Source organism: Chiloscyllium punctatum, chromosome 26 (assembly GCF_047496795.1).
Source record: "Chiloscyllium punctatum isolate Juve2018m chromosome 26, sChiPun1.3, whole genome shotgun sequence".
Lineage (NCBI taxonomy): Eukaryota > Metazoa > Chordata > Chondrichthyes > Orectolobiformes > Hemiscylliidae > Chiloscyllium > Chiloscyllium punctatum.
Window position 1 is genome coordinate 30263806 of NC_092764.1, and position 25990 is coordinate 30289795.

Below are 25990 nucleotides of genomic sequence, written 5' to 3' on the forward strand. Positions count from 1 at the left end.
GCCATTATGGCAAAGTACCGGTTCAATTGATGTGTTCAAGCAAGAATTAAAGCATTGTCTGAAAAACATGAAACAACTGGGCAATATCACTCAACTGAACTGTTCCTTCAGAAAACTAAGACACGTCCCCTTCCCCAGCATTGACCAACATGCGATTCTGAGAGACCAAGCTTAGCTCTGGACGAGGTGGGGGGGTGGAGCCTCCTCACTCTCCCGTTCCGATTGGATGGATCTGGGTGACGGCTGGACCCTGTCGTCCTGTGGTTGGGTGATGTTGCTGTCAGTCGCGATAGCCCCGCCTCACACCGCGGCCTGACGACGGTTGCCCTGGGAAGCGATGGGAACCTGACACCAAACTCGAACGGAAGCGGCGGTTTCTCCCGGAGCGCTGTCACCAATGGCCATGTACGAAATTTATTCGCATCCGTCATTAATTCGTTACAAAACAAGTATTTTCACCAAAGCCACGGTGTTCTTGTTGATAGTTGTGGCGCTTACATACATCCCGCCGCTTTTGGTTGCCTACAGGAGTCATGGTGAGAAATTTAATTCAATCTGGTGATAGACCATTGGCCTAGTTCAGTGCTTTCTTAGGAAAGCTCGAATTAGAAATCTGAGTGTTGTAATTTTTATTGTTGTTTACACGGTTCGGGTACCTGAAGCTAATTGTAAACTGATTATGTTTATGAGGGGAATAGTACAATTTATAAAACCTTGGGGAGACCATTACTGGAGAATTTTGTGGTAATTTTGATCTCCTTATTAAGGAAAGGATATATTTGCTTTGGAGGGTGATTTAGATTGATCCCCGGGTTGACGGATTTCCCTCGAGGAATAATTAATAGGTTGTATTACCTAGAATTTAAATGAGTGAGATCTCATTTGAATATACAAAAATCTTTCAGAGATGTGTTCAGTGCAGGGACGATGATTTCCCCTTGCTGGCAAGTTTGGAATTCAAAGTCACAATCTCAGAATAAGGGATTGAATATTTAGGACTGATTTGAAGTGAAATTGTATTGCAACCAATGGTTTTAATGTTTGCATCTTAGGATATGTATCAAAGGGCTGTTGATGCTGAGTTATTGACTACATTTAAAAGAAAACAAAACTAGTATTCATACTGCACTTTTCATTACCACCTGATCTCAACGTGTTTTACTGCCAATTATGTACTTTTCAAGACCAAAATAATGGCAAATGTTTCCAGCAATTTCTGTTTATGCACTTCTCAAGTGTAGTTAGTCACTGTTATGTGAAAGAAGACAGGGATTGATAGAAAAACGTCTGCAAATGCTGGAAATCAGAAATTGCTGGAAAAACTTAGCAGATCTGGTAATATTTGTGGCAAAGAAGCAGAGTTAACATTTCAGGTCCAGTGACCCTTCTTCAGAACTAATTGTAGTTTGGAAAAGATTGGTATATATGCTGAAAATTAGAGTAAGAAGTAAATGATAAGTGAAGATGGAGGGAGAAAGAGAGTCATAATCATAAAGATGTACAGCACAGAAATAGACCTTTGGTCCAACTCGTTCATGCCGACCAGATATCCCGAACAGAATATAATCCCATTTGCCAGCACTTACCCCATATTCCTCTAAACCCTTCCAATTCATATACCAGATGCCTTTTAAATGTAGTAATTGTACCGGCCTCCACCACTTCATCTGGCAGCTCATTCCATACATGCACTACCGTCTGTGTGAAAAAGTTGCTCCTTTGGTCCCTTTTAAATTTTTCCCCTCACACCCTAAATCTATGCTATCTTGTTCTGGACTCCCCACCCCGGGGAAAATACTTTGTGTATTTAAAAAAATGTGTAAACCTCTATAAGGTCACCCCTCAGCCTCTGACACTCCAAAGAAAATAGGCCCAGTCTATAGCTCAAATCGTCCGACCCTGGCAACATCCTTGTAAATCTTTTCTGAACCCTTTGAAGTTTTGCAACATATTGCTAATAGGAGGGAGACACAATATTCCAAAAGTGGCCTAACCAATGTCCTGTACAACCGCAGCATGACCTCCCAACTCCTATATTCGATGCTCTGACCAATAAAGGAAAGCATATCAAACATCATCTTCACTATCCTATCTGCTTGCGACTCCATTTTCAAGAAACTATGAACCTGCACTCCAAGTCTCTTTGGTCAGTAGTACTCCCCAGAGCCTTACCATTAAGTGTATAAGTCCTGTTCTGATTTGCCTTTTCAAAATACAGCGCCTCACATTTATCTAAATTAAATGCTATCTGTCTGTCCTTGGCCCATTGGCCCACCTGATTGGAAAAACAGTTGGGCAGACAAAAGAATGGTTAAAGGTCAGCCTGGGAGAATCAATAGCTGCTAATGGGGACCATTAGTGGCTGACAGTATGTTGTTTCTGGTAGCAGGGTTAAAATGAGGTCTACAGGTGCTGGAGATTAGAGTCAAGAGTGTGGTGCTGGAAAAGAACAGCAGGTCAGGCAGCATCCGAGGAGCGGGAAAATCGATGTTTCGGGCAAAAGCCCTTCATCAGAAAGGGTAGCAGCTCATGTGATAACAAGGTCTTGTGTGGGTTTGGGGTAAGGACATTGGAGAAGATTTGTAATTCAGGTTGTGGACCAGGTTGTAAATTTGTTCGCTGAGCCGGTAGATGTTTCTCAGACGTTTCGTCACCAGGCTAGGTAACATCATTAGTGAGCCTTCGGTAAAGTGTTGGTGTCCTGTCCCGCTTGCTATTTATCTGTCTCGGTTTGTTGTGGTAGGTGATATCATTTCCGGTTCTGTGTCTGAGAGGTTGGTGAATGGGAACCAAATCTATATGTTTGTTAATGGAGTTCTGGTTTGAATGCCAGGCCTCTAGGAATTCCCATGCGTGTCTTTGTTTAGCCTATCCCAGGATGAATGTATTGTCCCAGACGAATGGGTGTCCCTCTTCGTCTGTGTGTCTGGATACCAGTGATAGTTGGTCATGTCTTTTAGTAACTAGTTGGTGCTCATGTATCCTGGTGGCTAGTTTCCTGCCCATTTGCCCAATGTAATTAATGTTTGTTGTAGTCCTTGCAGGGTATTTTGTATATGATTTTGTTCTGATTGTTGGCATGGGGTTCTTTAAATTCATCGGGAGCTGTCTCAATGTGGTGGTAGGTTGTGGGCTACTATGCCTAGGGGCTGGAGTAGTCTGGTTGTCATTTCTGAGATGTCTTTGATATGTGGCAAGGCGGCTAAAGTGTCTGGGCATGTGAGGACTGCAGATGCTGGAGATTAAAGTAGAGAATGTGGTGCTGGAAAAGCACAGCAGGTCAGGCAGCATCTGAGGAGCAGGAAAATCGATGTTTTTGGGCAAAAACCATTCATCAGGAAATTTACAATCTGATTTGAGAAGGTGCTCAGGCTCTAAAATTGTTGACTTTGATATTGAGTCCTGAAGGTTGCAGGGTCCCCACGTAGAAAATAAGATGCTGTTCTTCGAGCTTGCACTGAGCTGCTGGAGCACTACAGCAAGCCTGAGACAGATGTTGGCCTGGGAACATAGTGATGTGTTGAACTGGTAAGAGGTTTTGGTTATTAAAACATATGTGGAAAGTGTTAGAAGGTGGAATAGAGAAGGGAAATTCTTCATAAATGATTGACCTACTCTAGCTCCCCTTTTTTATGTTCTGCTTGGTATTTTTTCATGAATGGGTAGGGGCTCATAAATAGTGTCTGAATTTGAATGTGTTTTGTTTCTGCATAGGAAACTGTTTTACAGCTTTGTAAAATTCTTTCATTGGATCTGTGCATTACAAGCAAAGGGAGCATTTATTGACCTTGAATTGGGTAATTTGCTAGCCTTCTTCAGTGGGTAGTTATGAGTGAAACACATTCCTGTGGGCATGAATTTACATGTAGATCATACCAGGTAAGGATGGCAGATTTCCTTTCCTAAAGAATGTTAGTGAGCTAGATTGATTGATTGTTGTAAAAGTCAGTGATGGTTTCATGGTCACCAAAATACATTCTACATTTAATTCTACTTTCATTAGTTCAGCTTTAAATGCACCAAAGGCCAATGGTAGGACTTAAATGCAATTCCACAGAACATTAGCTTGAGTCTCTGCTCCAGTGCGGTTACCACTATACCACTAGCTCCCCCTAAAATGTAAAATAATAATTAGTGTGTGGAATGCATTGCCTGTGGTGGTAGTAGAGTCAGAAACATTAGGGACACTTTAAGTGACGGCTGGGCAAGCACATGGACAGCAGTAAATTGAGGGATGTTTAGGTTAGGTTGACCTTACATTAAGATAAATGCTTGGCACAACATCCTGAGCCAAAAGGCCTGTACTGTGCTGGACTGTTCTATGTTCTAATAATTCTCTGAAATTGTAAAGTCATTATCAGCTTCAAAATTGGCATTCAGAATGTCTGAATGTGGGAGTATGACTCAGCTATGTTTAGTGAAATTGAGATGGATATAGAAAGGCAAAATATCTCTCCTTGTCCTTCTTTAACTGTCTGAATCCTCTGTCCTGGTTGACCACACCATTCTCCAGTAACATCATTCCATGGCCATCCACCTGTGGGATTGCACTTATCTGGTTACAATTGTAGCTGTCTAATTTTAGCCAGCAAATCACTTGCATGACTTTCTGTTCCCAGACTCCTATTTTTCACTTTTTCCATCTGCATGCTGCCACTTGGTGACATATTTGAAAACGGTGATAGTTTGCTTACTGAGCCCCACTACTTACCTCTACTCCACTACTTACCTCTCTTGATCTCTCCATTCTCTCTAATTTCCCAGACTGCTTGGCTGATATAAAATACTCGTTGAACGGAATTTTTCTCTAACTAATATTGGAAGAATAAACTGTTATCAACAATTGCTATCAGGTGGCATCTACTCAGCAATAATCTGCTAGCAACAATCTACTCGCTAATGCTCAGTTTGGATTTTGCCAAGGCCAAGAGCTCCTGACATCATTATGATCTTGGTTCAGTCATGAACAAAAATTGGACTTGAGTTGAATTGAGATTGACTGCCTTTCATATCAAGGCAGATAAGCAGAAGACCGGAAGAACACAGCAATCCTGGCAGTATTTAACTGAGTGAGGCATCAAGCAGCCTGAGTAAAACTGGGTTCAATGAGAACCGGCAAAAAACTTCTCACTGAATGGAGTCTCGGGAAGAAAGTTGTGGTTGCCAAATATCTTGTTCCCAGGATATCACTACTGGAGTTTCCTGGGCTAGCGTCCTCGTCTCAAACATCTCTAGCTGCTTCATGAGTGACCTTTTCCTCATCACAGGATTAAAAGTGCAATGTTCACTGATGATTGCACAATACTAACATAATTTGTATCCATATGCAGCAAGAGCTGGACAACCTGCAGACTAGGATTAATGGGTGGCATGTAATATTATCACAAAACAAGTGGCAGATTAGAGGTTAGAGTCTCAGTTGAGGACTAAAGAAGGAAAAATACAAGTGGCAGGTAATGACTAAGAGAGAGTATAACATTCATTGGCTATTCATTAATGTAATGTGGATGTCACAGGCTAGGGCAGTGTTTATTACCTAACTATAGTTGCCCTTGAGAAAGTGGTAATGAGCTGGTTTTGTTACTGCTGCAGTTCTTTTGGCTCACATTACTGTTTGGGAGATGGTTTCGGGATTTTAATGATATTGATGGAACAGTGATATGTTGCCAAATCGGGATGGTAATTGGCTTGTAGGGGAACATTTATCTGGTGCTGTTTCATTGTATCTGCTGCCCTTACATTTTTAGATGGTAGGAGTTGAATTTGGAAGGTGCTAAGGACCTGGTGAATTTGACCGTAGTGAATTACTGCTGGAGGTGGTACATATTTCTGTTACTGAGTGACACTGCTGGAAGGACAGAATATTTGTGGATATGATGCTGATCAAGTGGACTGTTTTTGTTTTGGATGGTATGATGTTTATGGAGCAAATGCTTCAGCCTGTCTTTTGCAGATGTGCTGGCTGTCCCTCAGTAAGGATGGGAGTATTTGTCAAGCCTTTTTCTCCGCTGAGTTGTTTAATTGTCCAGCGTTATTCAGGGCTGGATGTCTTGCTCCTCAGATGCTGCCTGACAGGCTGTGCTTTTCCAGCACCACACTCTTGACTTAGGTCTGATCTGTTGGTTGTTGAATTGCTTAGCCCTGTTTATCATTTTCTGTTTAAGTTACTTGTGATGAAAGTTGTCCTCTTTTTGTTGCCTCACTAGGTTGACACCTCATTTATACATATACCTGGTGCTGCTCCTGGCATGCTGTCCTGCACTGTTCATTGAACCAGGGTTTGTCCCCATGCTTAACTGGTAATGGTAGAGTGGGGAATGTGGCAAGACATGTAGCTGCAGATTGTGTTGGAGTGCAATTCTGCTGTTGTATCACAGTGCCTCATGGATGGCCAATCTTGAATTTTGTGATCTGTTTGAAGCTGATAGAGTATCTTTAATGTGAAGATGGGATTTCATCTCCACAAGGATTGAGCAGTGGCCACCTTTACTGATACTGTCATAGATCGTATATTGTACATCTGTGGTACATAGATTTTTGGGGATGAAATTGTGTATGTTTTTTTTCCCCCTCTTGGTTCCCTTACCAAACGCCATGACTCACCATCCTGACTTGGAAATACATTGACATTCCTTCACTATTGAGAAAGTGAGGATTGCAGATGCTGGAGACCAGAGTTGAAAAATGTGGTGCTGAAAAAACACAGCAGGCCAGGCAGCATCCGAGGAGCAGGAGATTCTCCTGCACCTCGGATGCTGCCTGGCCTGCTGTGTTTTTCCAGCACCACATTTTTCAATTCCTTCACTCTCGATGGAATTCACTTGGGTTAACCCATAGCAGGTGGACTGCAGCAGTTCAAGAAGGCAACCCACCTCTACCTTATCAAGGGCTTTTAGGGATGGGAAATAAATTCTGAATGGCCAATGATGCTCACATTCCACAAATGAATAAAAAGAAAAGACTCACCCAGTCTAGCAGCAACGCCCATTAAGACTCAATCAGCTTGATCAATAATTGTGCTACTGAGCCACTCTTGAAGTCCCCAAGACTGAATTCTGCACCCTTGCCACCATCAATACTTCCTTCAAGTGGTTATCAACATGGAGGAATACTGGTTCATCAGCCAAACAATGACAGTGTATAGTAATCACCAAGAAATTTCCTTACTTACATTTGACTTGATGCCATGAGACTTCTTGGGGTCCAGAGACAATATTGAAGACTCCTAGGGTTACTTCTTCCCAACCGTATATTACTGCACCTTCACTTCTTCTGGGTCTGTCCTGCCATTGGGATAGGATGTACCCGGGAAAAGCACAGCAGGTCAGGCAGCATCCCGAGGAGCAGGAGAATCAACGTTTCAGGTGGAAGCCTTTCATCAGGAATGAGGCTTGTGGGTTGGGGCTGAGAGATAAATGGGAGGGGGTGGGGTTGGGTGGAAGGTAGCTAGAAAAGTGATAGGTGGATGAAGGTGAGGGAGAGGGTGATAGGTCAGAGGGGTGAGTGTTGGACCAGTCCGGAGGGCAGTGCCGAATTGGAGGCTTGGGACTGGGATAATGTGGGGGTGAGGGGAAATGGGGGAACTGTTAAAATCCACATTTACCCCGTGTGGTTGCAGAGTCCCAAGGCGGAATATGAGGCGGTCTTCCACCAGGCATCGGGCGATAATGGTTTGGTGGTGGAGGAGGCCCAGGACCTGCATCTCCTTGACGGAGTGGGAGGGGGAGTTGAAGTGTTCAGCCACAGGGTGGTGGGGTTGGTGGGTGCGGGTGTCCCAGAGATGTTCTCTGAAATAATCTGCAAGAAGGTTTACTGTCTCCCCAATGTAGAGGAGACCACACCAGATGCAACTGATGCATTTGATATTGGTCTCCTCTACATCGGGGAGACAGGACACCTTCTTGCGGGTCATTTCCGAGATTCTCCTGCATCTCGGATGCCTACTGATCTACAGTGTTCTTCAATATCATTTCCAGTGACTTAGTTGAAACTAGGTAGTCATAGAGATATATAGCACACGGGATAAATGTGGATTTCAACAACTTCTTCATTTTCCCTCCACCCCACATTATCCAAGTCCCAAGCCTCCAGTTGATACTAGGTAGTCATAGAGATATATAGAAACAGACCCTTTGGTGCAACCTGTCGATGCCAACTAGGTATCCTAAATAAATCTAGTCCCATTTGCCAGCATTTTGCTCATATCCCTCTAAACCTTTCCTAATCATATACCCATCCAAATGCCTTTTAAATGTTGTAATTGTACCAGCCTCCACCACTCCCTCTGGCAGTTCATTCCATACATGCGCCACCCTCTACGTGAAAAAGTTGCTCCTTAGGTCCCTTTTAAACCTTTCCCTCTTATCTTATGCCCTCTGGTTTTGGACATCCCCAAGCCAGAAAAAAGATTCTGTCTATTGGCTCAGTGGTTAGCACTGCTGCCTCACAGCACCAGGGTCCCAGGTTCAATTCCTGCCTCAGGCGACTGTCTGTGTGGAGTTTGCACATTCTTCCTGTGTCTACATGGGTTTCCTCCGGGTGCTCCGGTTTCCTCACACAATCCAAAGATGTGCAGGTCAGGTGAATTGGCCATGGTAAATTGCCCATAGTGTTAGGTGCATTAGTCAGGGGTAAATACAGGGAATGGGTCTGGGTGGGTTACTCTTCGGAAGGTCGGTGTGGACTTGTTGGGCTGAAGGGCCCGTTTCCATACTGTAGGGAATCTAATCTAATCTATTTACCCTATTCATGCCCCTCATGATTCTGTAAGGTCACCCCTCAGCCTTTGATGCTCCTGAGAAAATAGCCCCAGCTTATTCAGCCTCTTCCTATAGCTCAACCCCCCCCCCCCCCGCCCCCCCAACCCTAACAACGTCCTTGTAAATCTTTTCTAAACCCTTTCAAGTTTCACAACATCATTTCGATAGCAGGGAGATAGAATTGCACGCAGTATTCCAAAACTTGCCTAACCAATGTCCTGTACATCTGCAACATGATGTCTCAACTCCTATACTCAATGCTCTGACCAATGCAAGCATACCAAACGCCTTCTTCATCATCTTATCTACCTGAGACTGCACTTTCAAGGAACAATGAAACTGCACTCCAAGGTCTCTTTGTTCAATAACACTCCCAGGACTTGACCATTAAGTGTATAAGCCCTGCCCTGATTTGCCTTTCCAAAATGCAGCATCTCACATTTATCTAAATTAAACTCCATCTGCCACTGCTTGGCCCATTGGCCCATCTGATCAAGATCCTATTGACTCTGAGGTAGCCTACTTCGCTGTCCACTACATCTCCAATTCTGGTGTCACCTGCAAACTTACTAACCATACCTCCTATGTTGACATCTAAATAATTTGTATAAATGATGAAAAGCAGTGGACCCAGCATCGAATCTAGTGGCATACTGCTGGTCACAGGTCTTCAGTGTGAAAAGCAACCCTCCATCACCATCCTCTGTCTTCTACCTTCGAGGCAGTTTTGTTCTTCCTTCTATTTCTTGTGATCTAACCTTTCCAACCAGTCTGCCATGAGGAGCCTTGCCATACGCCTTACTGAAGCCCATATAGGCCATCGCTCTGCCCTCATCAATCCTCTTTGTTATTTCTTCAAAAACTCAATTAGGTTATTGAATCACGATTTCCCACACACAAGGCCATGTCCAGTTTATTTCATTTTTGAGACATTTTATTGGTTAGATTCATAGAATCCCTACAGAGGGGAAGCAAGCTATTTGGCTAATTGAGTCCATACTGACCCTCCAAAGAAAATTCCACCCTGACCCACCCCTACTACCCTATCCCTGTACCCTGCATTTTCTGTGGTGAATCCACCTAACCAGCACATCCTTGGACTGTGAAAAGAAATCGGAGCACCCAGAGGAAGGCCACGCAGTCACAGCGCAAATGTGCAAACTCCACACAGATAGTTAATCGATGTTGGAATTGAACCCAGTCTCTGTGTTGTGAGGCAGCAGTGCTGACCACTGAGCCACCATGTTGCCCCAAGTTGATATTACTGAATGGCTTGCCAGGCCATTTTAGAGGGCAGTTAAGAGTTTTTACACACTTAAAAGGGTCGGGCTGGACCAAATAAGGATGGCAGTTTTTCTTCCCTAACTTCAGCTTAGCAGAAAGTGGAAAGCAGCAACAGGATTCTCAACAAAATTCTGATGAAAAGTCATCAAACTCAAAACATTAACTCTGCTTTCTCCCCACAGATGCTGCCACACCTTCTGAATTTCACCAGAAATTTCTGTTTTTGTTTCAGATCTCCATCAGCCTCAGTCCTTTGTTTTACTTTAGGAGTAAATGCAACGGCCGCCATTTGTGTGAGTCACCGATGGCACTTCAGTGTGTTAAGCGTTGCTGCGTTTAAAAAAGGATGGCATGGTGGCTCAGTGGTTAGCACTGCTGCCTCACAGCATAAGGGTCCCAGGTTTGATTCCAGCCTCGGGTGACTGTCTGTGGGTAGTTTGTACATTTTCCCCGTGGCTGTGTGGGTTTCCTCCGGGTGCTCTGGTTTCGTCCCACAGTCCAAAGATGTGCAGGCCAGGTGAATTGGCCATGCTAAATTGCCCGTAGTGTTAGGTGCATTAGTCAGAGGGTAATAGGTCTGGGTGGGTTACTCTTCGGGGGGTCGGTGTGGACTTGTTAGGCTGAAGGCTGAAAGTCAAAACCAATGTAGTAAAGTTAGTCCAAGGGGAGTAATTTTATAATATTATTAGGTAAGTGTAATTGTTTTTTTAAAAGAAGGTAGTAACTAAAGGGCTTAAGGAAAGTCATGGCAAGAGAGTTTGTACCTGTAGTATGCTCTTCCTATGCAATGTGCCAAGTGAAGCTTCAGTTGTCCCTGGCAGCTGCATGTGCAGGAAGTGGTGTCCAGGTGCAGCTACTGGATAACTATATAGAATCTGGAACTGCACATGAATTTACTGTGGAGCATATGCGATGCTGAGTATTTCATGGATCGCATGGTTAGTGAAATGATCACTTCACAGGTGAAGGTTGAACTGACAGGGCATGGGATACCTTCAGGCAGTGTCGAGGAAGGCAGGGAGTGCAGTAGTCCTCTGGCCATTACCTTTTCTAATGGCTTTACTATTTTGGTTAGTATTGCGGAGGTGGGGTGTGTTTGGTGGGGGGGGGGCTCGGTGGGGAATGACTGTGCAGGTGAAAGCAGTGGGACCCAACTCCATGACACTATTGATGGCTTTGCTGCACAAGAGGGGAGAAAGAAAAACTACTGGGTTATAGTGATAGGAGATTTCATTGTAAAGGGAACAAACAGGCATTTCTGTGGTTGCAAAAGAGACTTCAGGATGGTATGTTGCCCTCCTTGGTGCCAGGGTCAGAGATGCCACTAACTGGCTGCAGGGCATTGTGAAGGAGGGGGAAAAACATTGGGTAACAGTATGCACCACAATGACATATGTAGAAAAAGAGATGAGCACCTGCAAGCAGAATTTAGGGAGTTAATAAATAGGTTTTTAAAAAAAGCCCCAAAAAGAGTTAACCTCTGGATCACATGTTCGTGAGTACAGAGGTAGAAGGTTAGTCCTGATGAGTACATAGCTAGCGAGATGGTGTAGGAGGGACCTTTGGATTAGTGGGACCTATTCAAGATAGATGAGTTGCACCTCAACTGGAATGGAACTAGCATCCTTTAAGGGAGGCTTCCTAACGCTGGGCCCGACCAGGTGAGGACAGCAAGCTTTCTTCTTTATTTCTGTAAACCTTATGGTGTATTACAATGATCATAACCGAGCTAGCTTGCAGAGGTAGAAATAGGCTGTTTTAACTGATCATTACAAAGTCAAAAGCTCATCTTCAGGTCAAATATGATGAAGGTTGTGAGCAGATTAAGTTAATCTTAGCATGTTGCCAGGGAGAGGGTTAAAGTCATTAGCTCAAAAAAGGAATTTTGAGTGGGGACTGAATACAATGATTTAATTCTTCCCAATATCTAATGGGAAGAAATTTCTGCTCAACAAGTACTGAAAGCTGGAGTAGCAGATTGATAATTTGGAATCATTAAATCCCTACAGTGCAGAAAGAGGCCATTCAGCAACTCTCAAAGAGCATCCCACCCAGACCCTGCCTCCCACCCTACCCTCATAACCCCACATTTACTATGGCTAATCCACATTTACTATGGCTAATCCACTTAGCCTACACCTCCCTTGACACTATAGGACAATTTGATATGGACAGTCCACCTAACCTGTATATCTTTAGACTGTGGGAGGAAACTGCAGCCTCTAGCGGAAAGCCAAGCACACACGGAGAGAACATACAAACTCCACACAATCCAAGTTTAGAATCTAACCCAGGTCTCTAGCACTGTGATGCAGTAGTTCTAATCACTTAGCCACTGTGCTCTCCCTCTGTTTAGTAGCAGTGACTTCTGAAGGGTCAGGATCAGTTGGGAAACTGGAAACCAAGGATAGCAGAAGGAATGATGCAGGAACCTTAACAGAGAAAGCATATAATGTGGTGAAGGGCAGTAGGAAACCAAAGAATGGGAAAGCTTACAAAAAACAACAGAGGGCAACAAAAAAAGAAATAAGGAGGGAAAAGATTAAATATGAGGGAAAGCTAACCAGTAATATAAGAGAAGACTGTAAGAGTTTCTTTATATATATAAAGGGCAAAATAGAGGCAAAAGTGGACATTGGATCACTGTAAAATGATACTGAAGTGATAGTAGTGGCGAGCAAGGAAATGGCCAAGGAACTGAATAATTACTTTGTTTAGTCTTCACCAGTATATCCCAAAAATTCAAGAGAGTGAGGGGCAGAGCTAAATATGTGGCTGTCACTAAGGAGAAGGTGCTAGAAAAACTGAATGACCTGAAGGTGGATAAATGATCTGGACTAGACGGATGTCACCCCAGAGTTCTAAAGGAGATAGCTGAAGAGATAGTGGAGGCAATAGTGGTGATTTTCAAGATTCGCTCGAATTAGGGAGTGTCCCAGAGGATTGGAAAATCACTACCATGACGCCCCTGTTTAAAAAGGGAGTAAGGCAAAAGACGGAAAATTACAGATCAATTAGCCTAACCTCGGTCTTGAGCAAGATTCTAGAATCCGTTGTGAAGGATGAGATTTCTGAATACTTGGAAGTATATAGTAAAAGAGGTCAAAGCCAGCATGGTTTCATCAAGAGGAGATCATGTCTGACAAATCTGCTAGAAGTCTTTAAGGAAATAATGAGCTTGTTAGACCAAGGAGAGCCGATGAATGTTATCTATCTGGACTTCAAGAATGCCTTTGACAAGGTGTTGCACAGGAGGCTGCTGAGTAAGGTAAGGGTCCATAGTGTTAAATGCAAGGTCCTAGCATGGATAGAAGCTTTGCTGTTTGGCAGAGAACAGCGATAAAATGGTCTTTCTCAGGATGGCAGCCGGTGACAAGTTGTGTTCCACAAGGCTCACTGTTGGGACCACAACTTTTCACTTTATTTGTTAATGATCTAGACGAAAGAACTGAGGGCATTCTGGCTAAGTTTGCAGATGATACAAACATAGGTAGAGGGACAGGTAGCACTGAGGAGGTGGGGAAGGAGGTGCAGAGGATTTAGACAGGTTAGGAGAGTGGGCAAAGAAGTGGCAGATGGAGTTCAACGTGGGAAAGTGTGAGGTCATGCACTTTGGTAGGAAGAATAGAGGCATGGGCTATTTTCTAAATGGGGAGAAAATTTAGAAGACTGAAGTGCAAAGAGACTTGGGAGTTCTAGTCCAGGATTGTCTCAAGGTAAACTTGTAGGTTGCGTCAGTAGTTAGGAAGGCAAATGCAATGATGACATTTATTTTGAGATGACTTGAGTACAAAAGCAAGGATGTACTTCTGAGGCTCTGGTCAGGCTACATTTGGAGTATTGTGTGCAGTTCTGGGCCCCATATCTCAGGAAGGATGTACTGGCCCTAGACCGTGTTCAGAGAATGGTCCCATGAATGAAAAGCTTAACAAATGAGCAACGTTTGAGGGCTCTGAGTCTATAATTGATGGAGCCTAGAGAGATGAGGGGGTATCTAATTGAAACATACAGAATACTAAATGGCCTGGACAGAGTGGATGTTGTGAAGATGTTGCCATCGGTAGAAGAGACTAAGACCCAAGGGCACCATCTTAGAGTAAAGAGAAGACATTTTAGAATGGAGATAAGGAAAAACCTTCTTCAGCCAGACACTGGTGAATCTATGGAATTCATGTGCAGTGAAAGACACTGATTGGGGTGTTAATGTAAGGACTGCATTAGAATGCAGAAAGGCACTTACTCAGTTGATGGGACACGGATATCTTGGTGTTCCTGCAGTAGTAGCTTGGTCTTCAAGGGCCAAGATCCTTTTGTCATGGGGGTATGAAGAGTTTAATGTAAGGTACCCACACCTTGTCTGGGCCCTTTCTGCCCTATTTTGGACTGTTTCTCATGGAATGGAACAAAGTGAGTGAGTGAGTATAATGGAAGTAATGACACACCAGTTAGTGCCATGCAGGTGAAGGTAAGATGGTGTGGTCACCTGAGTGAGTGAGTAGATAGCCCTGCAAGATCTCTGCAATGGTAGTGTGGGAGGTCAGGGTATTGGGGGCAGGTACGTGAAGCAAGATGTTATATACAACAATGAGAATGGTAGATTGTGAACCTTTATGGGAGGTCCATGGAGTAGTAGAATTAAAATGAGTGTGAGGCACCAGAGAGATGATGGTGACAATTGCACTGGTGGAACAGAGAAGGTCAACACAACTGGTCATTTCGCTGGACTGTGGAGACTGCACTGACCCTGGTGGTGACTTTGAACATGTCTGGTGGAGTCTGAAGGCATGACTTGCTCTGGTCAAAGAGGAAGAGGTCATACCTCCTCTGTACGACTCTGTCAACCAGCCATCCAGCTCCTTATCCACAAAGGCAAACCTTTCCTTCTCTGCCATGTCCAGGGAAAAGATGGCTAGTCATGTAGGGAAACTCTGAACTGCTAGTGCTCCAAATTGTCAGTGATGCATCAACACAGTTGAATCAGACTTGCCAGCTGGCCTGCTGACTGAAATGGGTGTGGAATTAAAAGGTTAGTGAAATTTCTCAGAGGCACAATCTTGTTGTTCTGTGCAGTCCTTAATGTTACAAATGTATTACGTTGACTCATGCCTTTCACTTGAGACTTTAAGATTTGTTGTGGCATGCCAGATACAGTGGATTCCTCTCCTCAGTCTCCCATCAGGATACAGGAAGGCATGCTTCATGGGGAAGAGGTGAATGCTACAACTAAAAAAGCTGTCTCCTGGGGCTGGTAAAGATTCAGTTTAAAAATAAAGATATTTCGTGTACCAAGAAACACTGTCCAGAAAAAGCAATGTGAAGTGTGCAGGGGCACACCAACACACTAATAGGATCCCTTGTAATGTAATTCCGAAGGCACTTGCTCAGCGTACTCCATCTTGCTGGGAACAGTCTCTTGCCATGTACTGGCTTGCTGCTTTTCAAACCAAAATGCTTAGTTTGGCACTACTAGATGTTAGTATTGTCTGCTAACAAAGTATATATCTGAATTGGGAAGCCTATCACAAGTAATACCTAGAATAGATTTCATGTTTGAGTACATTCCAAAAAGTATGCAATATGATATCACATCAAAGGTTACTGCACAACATAAGATCTCATGGGGCTGATTTTTAAGCAATGAAAGAGGACTGGCACCAACAGGAAACAGAATCTGGATAAATAAATTGTTTTCAGATTGATAAACTGTAACAAGTGTGCTGCTGCAGGAATCTGTGCTGGGACCACAACTATTTACAATCAATAGTTATGATTTGGATGAAAGGACTGACTGTTTGAAACCAAATTTGCTGAAATCATGTTAAGTGGGAAAGCAAATTGTGAGGAGGATGCCAAGCGTTTGCAAAGCAAAATGGGTAGGTTAAGTGAGTGGGTACAGGTTGGAAGCTGGAATATAATGTGGGAAAATGTGAAGCCGTTCATTTTGGTGGGATGATTAGAAAAGCAGAATATGAGGGGATCTAAGATGGCGGCGATCTGAGAAGATCGCACTGCAGAGCTTCACATCGTAGCAGGAGCGGGACGGTCCTTTAACCCGCCCAACCCAGGTCATCGAGATTTCTTGGGACTTCGGAAGCCGGGTCTGCAGTTCAGCATGCAGCAGCCTCGGAGCTGTTACTCTTGTGAGATGCTGGGGAAGCAAATTGAAGAAAAGCTGGCTCGAATCTCTCTCATACTGCAGAAGCATGAACAGCAGCTAGGAGACCTGGAGAAGAGGACGGATGAGGTGCAGTGGTGGAAGCTGATGCCAGTTCATCCAAGGATGAGATCCAAGGATGAAGATGCAGGTCCATAATTTGCGTGACCAAGTGGATGATATTGAAAACAGGGGCAGGAGAAAAACCATTCGGAACATCGGTCTGCCTGAGGGTAAGGAAGATGAGCGGCCTCCAGAATCTTTTGAGGATTGGCTTCCAAAATTCCTTGATTTGGAAGCTGGCATGAGAGGATTGAAGATAGAGAGGGCTCATCGGGTCGCAGGGCGGAGATCAGGTCTGAGTCAACGTCTTCGTCCTCTCCTGGTGCAGTTCCATCATTACTGGGATAAGGAGAGAGTCATGGAGTCTTCCTGACTCTAGTGGAAGAATCTGAAGGCCCTAATTTACAAGGGCTCTAAGATCATGTTTTTTCAGGACTTTTCAGCGGTGGTGATCCAGAAACGAAAATCTTATGACGATGTCAAGAGGAGACTGAGGGAGCTTGGGATTCAGTATTCCCTGAGATATCCGGCAGTGCTTTGGCTCACCTTGGATGGATCCATGCATCTCTTTGACACATCGGAGAAGGCAAGAGACTTTGTGGACAAACTAATTTGAACAGTTGTTGTATGTATAAGTAGTGTTGTTTGGGTATGCGTTTATCACTTTGTAAAAGAAATGGAGGAAATCCGGTTGGAGCTTCTTTTTCCTTTTTTTTCCTCTATTGATAACAATTTGGTTTAAACTATGTCTGGTGTTAAGATATACATTTTCAATTTCTAAGTTAGGTATACCGAGGGATGGGTGGGGTATTTATTTCCCCCTTTTTTATATATAAAAGAATTTTTAAATTCATATCGATATTCTATGGGGTGTTTATTCTTTTCAGCTTGTGTTTGCGGTGTGGCTCTAGCTGGGAGAAGTGACAGTGGTTGGGATGGTTAGATGCCTACTTATGGGCAGTTCGGGATAGGTAGTTGCCCCCTCTGGACAGGGAGTGAGTTCCCCTACTGAGTGCTGTTGGCACTTTATATGTTGGTCTGTTTTTTGGTCTTTGTTTTTTATTTTTAATAATTTTGTGGATTTGTTAAATTTACTGGTTTTAGTTTATGTAGTTTTTATATTTGGTGGATCATGTGACACTAAGGCTCAGCAGTTTGTGGTTTGGGTTCCTCCTCTCTGGAATTTAAATGTAATTGCAGAAAATCATGGCCAATGATTTGATTAAATGGCGTACCTGGAATATCAAGGGAAGTCACTCACTAATTAAGAGGAAGAAGGTACTCTTGAGTCTTAGAAAGGAGAAGCTGGATATTGCTTTGTTACAGAAGACACATTTGGATGACAAGGAGCGTCTGAAACTACAGAATGGCTTTGACCGAGTTTACTTTTCATCATTTAATACCAGAAGTAGGGGAGTGGCCATATTGGTTAGGAAAAATCTCCCATTTAAATTGTTGGAATGTGTTAAAGACACATCTGGGAGGTTTGTAATTCTTAAAGCCTTGATAAATGGGGAAGAATATGGTGTTTTAAATGTTTATTGTCCCCCAGATCATCCCCTTAAATTTTTGGTAGATGCTTTTTCTAAACTGATAAGTCTCAAGTCCCAGCACATCATTATAGAGGGAGATTTTAACTGTCTCACGGATCCCACAGTAGACAGATTGCCCAAAGATCCCTCCATACCCTCTGTACAAACTAAACAGTTAGTGGGTCTGTGTGGGGAATTAGGGTTGGTAGACATCTGGAGGTGTCTCCACCATACAGGTCGGGATTTCACGTTTTTCTCCAATCCGCATAGATGTCACACGAGGATTGATTTTTTTTTTTTTCTGAGCCCTGCAGTAACCCTGGATCTGGTGGCATCTTGTATGATTGGTAATATTACCATCTCTGATCATGCTCCAGTGTACCTTATGGTTAAGATTAAGGGTGTTACAGTGGGTTCAAGGTACTGGCAAATGGATCCCTTTATCCTCATTGATAGTAAGTTTGTGGAGTATTTCCCTATGGAATTTTGGACATTCCTAGACATCAATATAGGCTTGGTTGATAGCTCATCCCTTCTCTGGGAAACTGCCAAAGCCTATGCTAAGGGGTTAGTTATTTCATATTCCACCAGTAGGAAGTGGCAGAAGGGAGAGCAAAAATGTCTCCTTGAAGCACGGTTGAAGGCAGCCGAGAAGGCCGACTTTGACAGACCCTTGTTGGTCAAACTACAGAGGTTTACGGCACTGCGGTCTGCACTAAATTCTGTGCTCATGCAGACGGCAAAGAAGGAGCTGGCTTTTGCAAAGCAAAGGTCATACGAGCATGGTGACAAGCCAGGCAAATACTTAGTATACCTTGCTAGAAAGAGGAGTGCCTCACAAACCATTACGGCGATTAGGGAGGTGTCTGGGAACCTAACGTGATTCGAAAATGATTAATGTGGCGTTCCAGAGATTTTACTCTAAGTTATACCAATCTGAGGATTGTGAGGAGGGGCAGGCAAAAATGGAATCCTTTTTTAGAGATCTGAAGCTCCTAGGTGTGACTCCCGAACAACAGTCCTTTCTCAACGCCCCATTATCAGAGCAAGAAGTGCAGGAAGCTGTGAGGCAGCTTCAGACTGGAAAGGCACCGGTCCTGATGGACTTCCCAGTGAATTCTATAAGGAATTTATAAGTATACTATCAGACCCGATGCTGAACATGTTTAATGAGTCATACAGTCATGATTGTCTCCCACCATCTCTGAGAGAGGCCAATATTTCACTTATCCTTAAAAAAGGGAAGGACCTGGAAGACTGCTTCATACAGGCCCATCTCGCTCTTAAATGTGGACTTTAAAATCCTCTCTAAGGCTCTTGCGTTAAGGCTGGAGACTGTGCTACCTTCTACTATTAAAGAGGATCAGACGGGCTTTATAAAGGGTCGTAGATCCTCCAATAATGTTAGGAGGCTGCTTAATGTAATTCAAGCATGCCAACAACAGTCAATACAGGGATTGGTGATTTCTTTAGATACAGAGAAGACATTTGACCGGGTTGAGTGGCTGTACCTTTTCTATACTGTAGAGCGGTTTGGTTTGGGCAAAGTCTTCATAAGATGAGTAAAGTTTCTCTACGGTGTGCCTCTCGTGGTGGTCATTACAACAGGGTACGATCAAGGAATTTTAATATTTTTAGGGGCAGCCAGCAGGGCTGTCCCCTTTCGCCATTGCTTTTTACCTTGGTGATTGAACCATTGGTGGAGGCCATTCGTGGGGATCCCAATATATCACCTCCAGAAGTGGGGTCAAAATTATATAAGATCTCATTGTATGTAGACGATGTCCTGATTTTTTTGACAAATCCAGCAGTTTCAGTGCCTCACCTGATGCAATGCATTCACAATGCATGCTTTTTCAGGGTATAAGATTAATTTTGCTAAATAGAGATATGCCTATGGGTGGTCTTATGAAGGAGCTAGCTCTTGAGAGTGACTATAGATTCCCATTTAAGTGGTCACAGGGGAGTTTTGTGTATTTGGGCATATTCATCTCTCCAGTTCTGGATTGGCTGTTTAAAGCCAATTTTATTCAATTATTTGGAAAAATTAAACATCTTCAAAGATTCCAGTCTCGTGGATGGGTCGGATAGTGCTTATTAAGATCAATATTCTCCCTCGATTGCAATACCCTATACGGATGCTCCCCTTGATTTTCATTAAACAAACACTCAGGAGACTGAACGGCTAGTTCAGCTTCTTTTCTTTGGCATCCTAAGCGGCCCCTCATTAAATTAACCAAACTGCAGTTGCCTCACAGATTGGGAGGAGTAGACCTTCCAGACATTAAAAATGACCAATTAAGCTTGCTTTTGTCCTACGTGAGTGATTGAGTTTGTGGAGATCCTCTTTTAATATGGCTAGATCTCGAAGCCTCCCAGGCAAGGTGCCCCTTTACCAGTTTGCTGTTTTTGGACAAGATGAGGACATTTAGGGAATATTTCCATAACCCAATAGTCATCAATACTGTTAAAGCATGGAGGGCAATTCAGCAGAAGGAAGGCAATATGGGCAAAACATCTTTGTTTACACCTTTAGTGGATGTACTGGGTTTTCAACCGGGTATGATAGATTCAGGGTTTAAATGTTGGGCAGCTAGGGGTGTGTCTTGCATGGGTGATTTATTTGAGAGAGACATAATGATGTCCTTCGATCAGTTAGTACGGAAGTACGAGTTTTCTAATAGAGACCTCTTTGTTTTTTTTTCAAGTTAGGGATTTTATTCAAAAAAGGACCACACTTTTGACTGATCCCTGCAAATCTGACATAGAGAGCGGGGTACTAAGGGCTAAGAGTACACTCTCTTCAGTACTCTATATCACCAATTGGGAGGTGCCACCTCAGATGAGTCTGATCGACTCTGCAAGATGTGGGAAAGAGCTGGGTGTTGAAGTCTCCTCAGAGGCATGGGAGGATATTTGGGAGAATGCAAGGAAGATATCAATTTACAATAGGACCCATGCTTTACAGTTAAAGATTCTGCACAGGGTCCACTTGGCTCTGGACCGTTTGTCAAAATTATTTTTTGTGTTCTATGGACAAGGGTTTTTTTTGGAGAGAAGAAAAGATGTGGAAGTGACAATTACTGCGAATATTCCCATTTCTTTCATGGCTAATTGTTTAGTGATGCCCTACTGGCTGAATTGTTAATTAGTTACCGCTTGTTCTTCACAGATGTTATAGTGTAGGCACTTGGATTTTGGTTAGATAACAACAATTATCTCCTTTAATCATACAGTATATGAAATAATCACAGAAATTGTAACATGCAGCATGATGTATGTTAATGTGTAGCACTATATAGTTTGAAGGGTGGTACTGAATGAAAGACATCCATTTTAAGCTTATGTAAATACATGTTCTCTTAATTAATCTGATTTTCTTACCATAGGTTTTTGGTTAAAAATAAACACATACGAAGAACAGCCAAATGTTAGATTCCAATACCAAGTTTTGATGATTGTTGGAACTAGCACAAGTGGTGACTTTGTGGCTTGGAGCACGTTTGAGAACTTTAATAATCTGCAAGGGGACAATCTTCGTTTCCCATTAGTGACAGTAAGTCATTCAAATTGATATAATTGTAATATTCTGTATACAACTTACATTTTAAAGTTAATTTTAAAGGTGTTCTTTACACGTGCATACCCAACTTAGTGTCATAGTCATAGAGCAATAGAGATGTACAGAATGGAAACAGACCCTTCAGTTCAACTCGTCCATGCCGACCAGATATCCTAACCTAATCTAGTCCTATTTGCCAGCACTTGGCTCATATCCCTCTAAACAAGCCCTTTCTATTCATATCCCATCCTGATGCCTTTTAAATGCTGTAATAGTACCAGCCTCCACCACTTCCTCTGGCAGCTCATTCCAGACAGGCACCATCCTCTGTGTGAAAAAGTTGCCCCTTAGGTCCTTTTTACATCTTGCCCCAAGTGTAATAACCCTAAACCTATACCCTCTAGTTCTGGACTCCCCCACCCTAGGGAAAAGATCTTGTCTATTTATCCTATCCATGCCCCTCATGATTTTATAAACCTCTATAAGGTCACCCCTCAGCCTCCGACACTCCAGGGAAAACAGCCCCAGCCTATGCAGCCTCACCCTATAGCTCAAATCTTCCAACCCTGGCAACATCCTTGTAAGTCTTTTCTGAACCCTATCAAGTTTCACAACATTCTTCTGATAGGGAGGAAACCAAAATTGCATGAAGTAGGAATGTCTGCATTTTTCCATGCCACTTTGGACAACTTGGTGGAGTTTCTTTGCTGTCGTGTATTCCAACTTCTGGCTGCATATTATCTACACCATTGTTTCTTTGTATTAATACAATTTTTATTAATTAACCCCTGAAAATGAGCTATTTGGAGGCCATTATTGACAGTGTTGTAAATGGTGATTTCTTTCATAGTTGACCAGGACATGCTGGAACATATGGTTTAGGGCTTTTGTGCCACAGGGCCCTTGTGATGCAGTGGTAGTGTCCCTATCCCTGGACCAAGAAACCCAGATTAAAATTTCATCTGCTCCAGAGAAGTGTAATAACATCTCTGAGTGGATTGCTTAGAAAAATAGGGCTTTTGTGCCCTCTTGAGGTGCAATGGTAGAATCCCTATCCTTAGACCAAGAGACCTGGGTTCAAGTCCCACCTGCTCCAGTGGTGTGCAATACCATTTCTGACCAGGTTGATTAGAAGAATAGATTAATAAAAAAGACTTTTGTAGAGTCTCTTGTGCACAGTGGAAGTGTCCCTACCCCTGGCCTGTGTTAAAGTCCTACCAGAACCAGAAATGTGGAAAAATTAGAAATAATTAGAGCTTTTGGAAGGGCTCTTGTGGCATAGTTATTGTGTCCCTATCTCTGGATCAGGAGATCCAGGTTCAAGTACCATCTTGTTCCAGAGATATGTTAACATCTCTGAACAGGTTGATTAGAAAATAAGAGCTGGTGATTTTTAAACAAAGCTAATAATTTGGTGATGGGTTTTATTTAAAAAGTAATAAAAATGAGGCTCCTGTGGTGGAGTGGTAATGACCTACTTCTGAGTCAAGAGCTTGGGTTCAAGTCCCACCTGCTCCAGAGGTGTGTTATAAATCGTTGAGCAACCTGATTAAAAAATACCTGTATCTGGGGCTCTTGTGTTGTGGTCGAGCCCCTACTTCTGAGCTAGAAATTGTCTTTTGTGTGTTGAACTGGGTTTCATGGGTTTCACCTATTATAGAAATGTCTTGTTGTTAAATTTACCTTTTGTCCTGTGCCAATTTAAACATTCTGCAAAGGAATTTGAGGCTTATTGTGCATAATATGGCTTTTGTTTAATAGAGTGTTGGTAATTATTGGGGATATTGATGAATTTTTCTAAATCTGCTTCTGTATGAACCTCTAACAGTCAACACATATACAGAAGATTTATTATTATGTGACCACATCACCTAATAAATGAGTTAATGAAAATAAGAAAATGTAGCCTCTCCATTAAAGCAGACAGAGAATGATTGACAAGTGCTGAGCCACAACGTTATGGATTGTAATGGTGTACTATTCTGCTGCTACTGATGGTCCGTGAGACCCCAACAATGTTAATTTTTGGGCTGTTAGGTTGGTGCCAAATTTGATCAATTTAGCACAATGGTTGTGTAAAATATTCAAACTCTGGAAAGGGCACACATGAAAGTCAAAACATTCATATGTTTAAAATGAAAATAGAGAAATAGTATTGTGGAATCAGGAACTGGTAGAGTAGTTGAATAAATACTTTGCTCCAGTCTTCATAATGGGAGATATTAATGGCATTGCAAAATTACTAAATAATCAAGTAGTGAAAGTGGAGAGGAAATAAATACAATGACTATTGTTGGATGAAACTACAAGGGAAACTACTAGGCATATTGACCGACCCAGACGTCTGGAACTAATGGGATGCATCCTATGATATTAACAGAAGAAGCTGCGGTGATAGCGGATACACTGGTAGTAGTCTTCCAGGAATCCTTAAAATTTAGAAAAGTGCCAGAGGATTGGAAAACTGAATGTATAACCTTTATTCAAAAAGCAAAGGGAACAAAAAACTGGTAACTTAAGGTCACTTAAGTTAACATCTGTTGTTGAGGAAATATTAGTCCATTCTAAAGGATGTAACAACAGAGCATTTAGAAGTACATAAGATAATCAAGCAGGATCAGCATGGCTTCATGAAGGGGACAGCATGACTGACCAATTCATTAGAATTCTTTGAAGAGTTAACAAGCAGGATAGATAATGGGAAGCCAGTGGATAATATATTTGGATTTCCAGAAGGGCTGTGATAAGATACCACATGCTAGGCTGTTCAGTATTGTCAGACTCCGTGGTGATGGATATGATATATTAGTATGGGTCGAGGACCGGCTAACTAATAAAGACAGAAAGTTGGGCTTAGAGTGGAAGGGCACATTTCTGGACAGAAGTGCTGGAGCAATCAGTGCTTGAGGCACAATTATTTCCACTATACACTAATGGCTGAGATGAGGAAAGAGAATGTTCTATAACCAAGTTTGTGGATGACAGAAAAATAGGTGGGAAGGCAAGGTGTGAGACTGGAAGAGTCTGCTGAGGAATTAATAATCAGGATAAAATCTTGGAAGATGGAAAGGAATCTGAGATTATGCACATTGTCAGGAAAATTATAGAAGCTGAATATTATTTAATGGAAAAAGACTGCAGGAGGTTATAACACTGGGAGCACTTATGTATAAATTGTGTCCAAGTTCAGCAGGTAAAAGAGACGGTAAATGGAATGTTGACCTTTTATTTCAAAGAGAATGAAGTATACAAAAAGGGGGGGAATGTGCTGAAACTATACAAGGCATTAGTCAGACCACAGCTTGAATACTGTGAACAGTTTTGGGCCTGTTACCTAATGAGAGACATACTGGCAGTGGAGATTGTCCAGAGAAAGTGCATTTGGTTGATCTTGAATATGGAGGGAGTATTTTATGAAGAGAAACTAAGTAGATTAGGCCTGTACTCATTGGTATTGAAAAGAATGAGACAACTTTATTAAAACATGGCAGGATTCTTCAAAGACTTCATGAGGCTAGATGTGGAAAGGTTGTCTTTCCCTTTTGGAGAGGCTAGGCTCAGAGGGTGTAATCTCAGAGTAAGGAGCCACTCAGTACAAAGATGAGGAGAAATTTCTTAGGTAGTAGTAACCAAATTCCTAAAGGACCACAATGCTATTCTCTCATAAGAGACAGAAATAACAGTTGCTGAATTTAACCTGAGGGTCATAATGCCTCAAGCAGGGGTCAGTGTTTGGGAATTGAACTTGAACTATTAGCATCAACTCCGCACTGCAAATCAGCGATCCAGCCAAATGAGCTAACTGACTTCACAATTTCAGTGGGTAGTGAATCCGTGGAATTCTTTACCAGAGAGGGTATGGAGGCTGAGGCATTCATGGGATGCAAATGTCATTGGTCGGGCCAGTGTTTATTGCCCATCCATAATTGCCCAGGCTCAGTTGAGAGTCAACGTGTGAATCATGTGTCGGCCAGACCAGATTAAATGTCAGATTTTCTTCCTTCTACGACATTAGTGAACCAGATAGGATTTTCCAACAATCAGCAATGGTTTAATGGTCATCTGTAGATTCTTATTCCATTAACTTATTTATTGATTTTAAATTGCCATGGTGGGTCTCTGGATTAATATCTTGTGATCATGCCATTAGGCCATCGCTTCCCTGTCTGAGATTGATAAATTTATATTCAGTAATAGAACCAAGACTAATGGGGATAAGGCAGGTAAGTAGAGCTGTGGACTATCAGAGCAGACATAATCTCATTGAATTGCAGAGAAGAATGGGCTGAATAGCCTATTTATGCTTCTACATTTTATAGACTTACAGTCTGTAACCTAATTTAGTACAGCTTAATTATCTAAACAGACTAAAAGCGTTGGATCTGCAGAGGGATAGTTTATAGATAACAAAGGGAATATTATTTATGTAATTTAATTTTATGCATGCATTGACAAGGCAGCAATTATTGTCTTTTAGTCCAAAAGCCCGATCGGCACTTGTTGGATGTGGTCAACTTTACAATCAATTCGTCAAATTAATGTTATGTTTGTTATCTGCTGTTTTATAACGTTAACTTGCTTTATCAATATTCTTGCAGTGGTACTTTGAAGTATGAATAAATTTTTTATATCTACC

General features: G+C 42.5%; 1 protein-coding gene across 1 annotated transcript in view; it reads left to right on the forward strand.

The window, feature by feature from the left end:
• The first annotated feature begins 302 nt into the window (after positions 1 to 302).
• tmem231 (transmembrane protein 231) overlaps positions 303 to 25990 on the forward strand; it is a 53087-nt gene continuing 27399 nt past the window's right edge. The window contains exons 1-2 of the mRNA XM_072596015.1: positions 303 to 536; positions 21182 to 21348. Coding sequence (XP_072452116.1) covers positions 398 to 536; positions 21182 to 21348 — 306 coding nt within the window. The 5' untranslated portion in view covers positions 303 to 397. The remainder of the gene's footprint in view (positions 537 to 21181; positions 21349 to 25990) is intronic.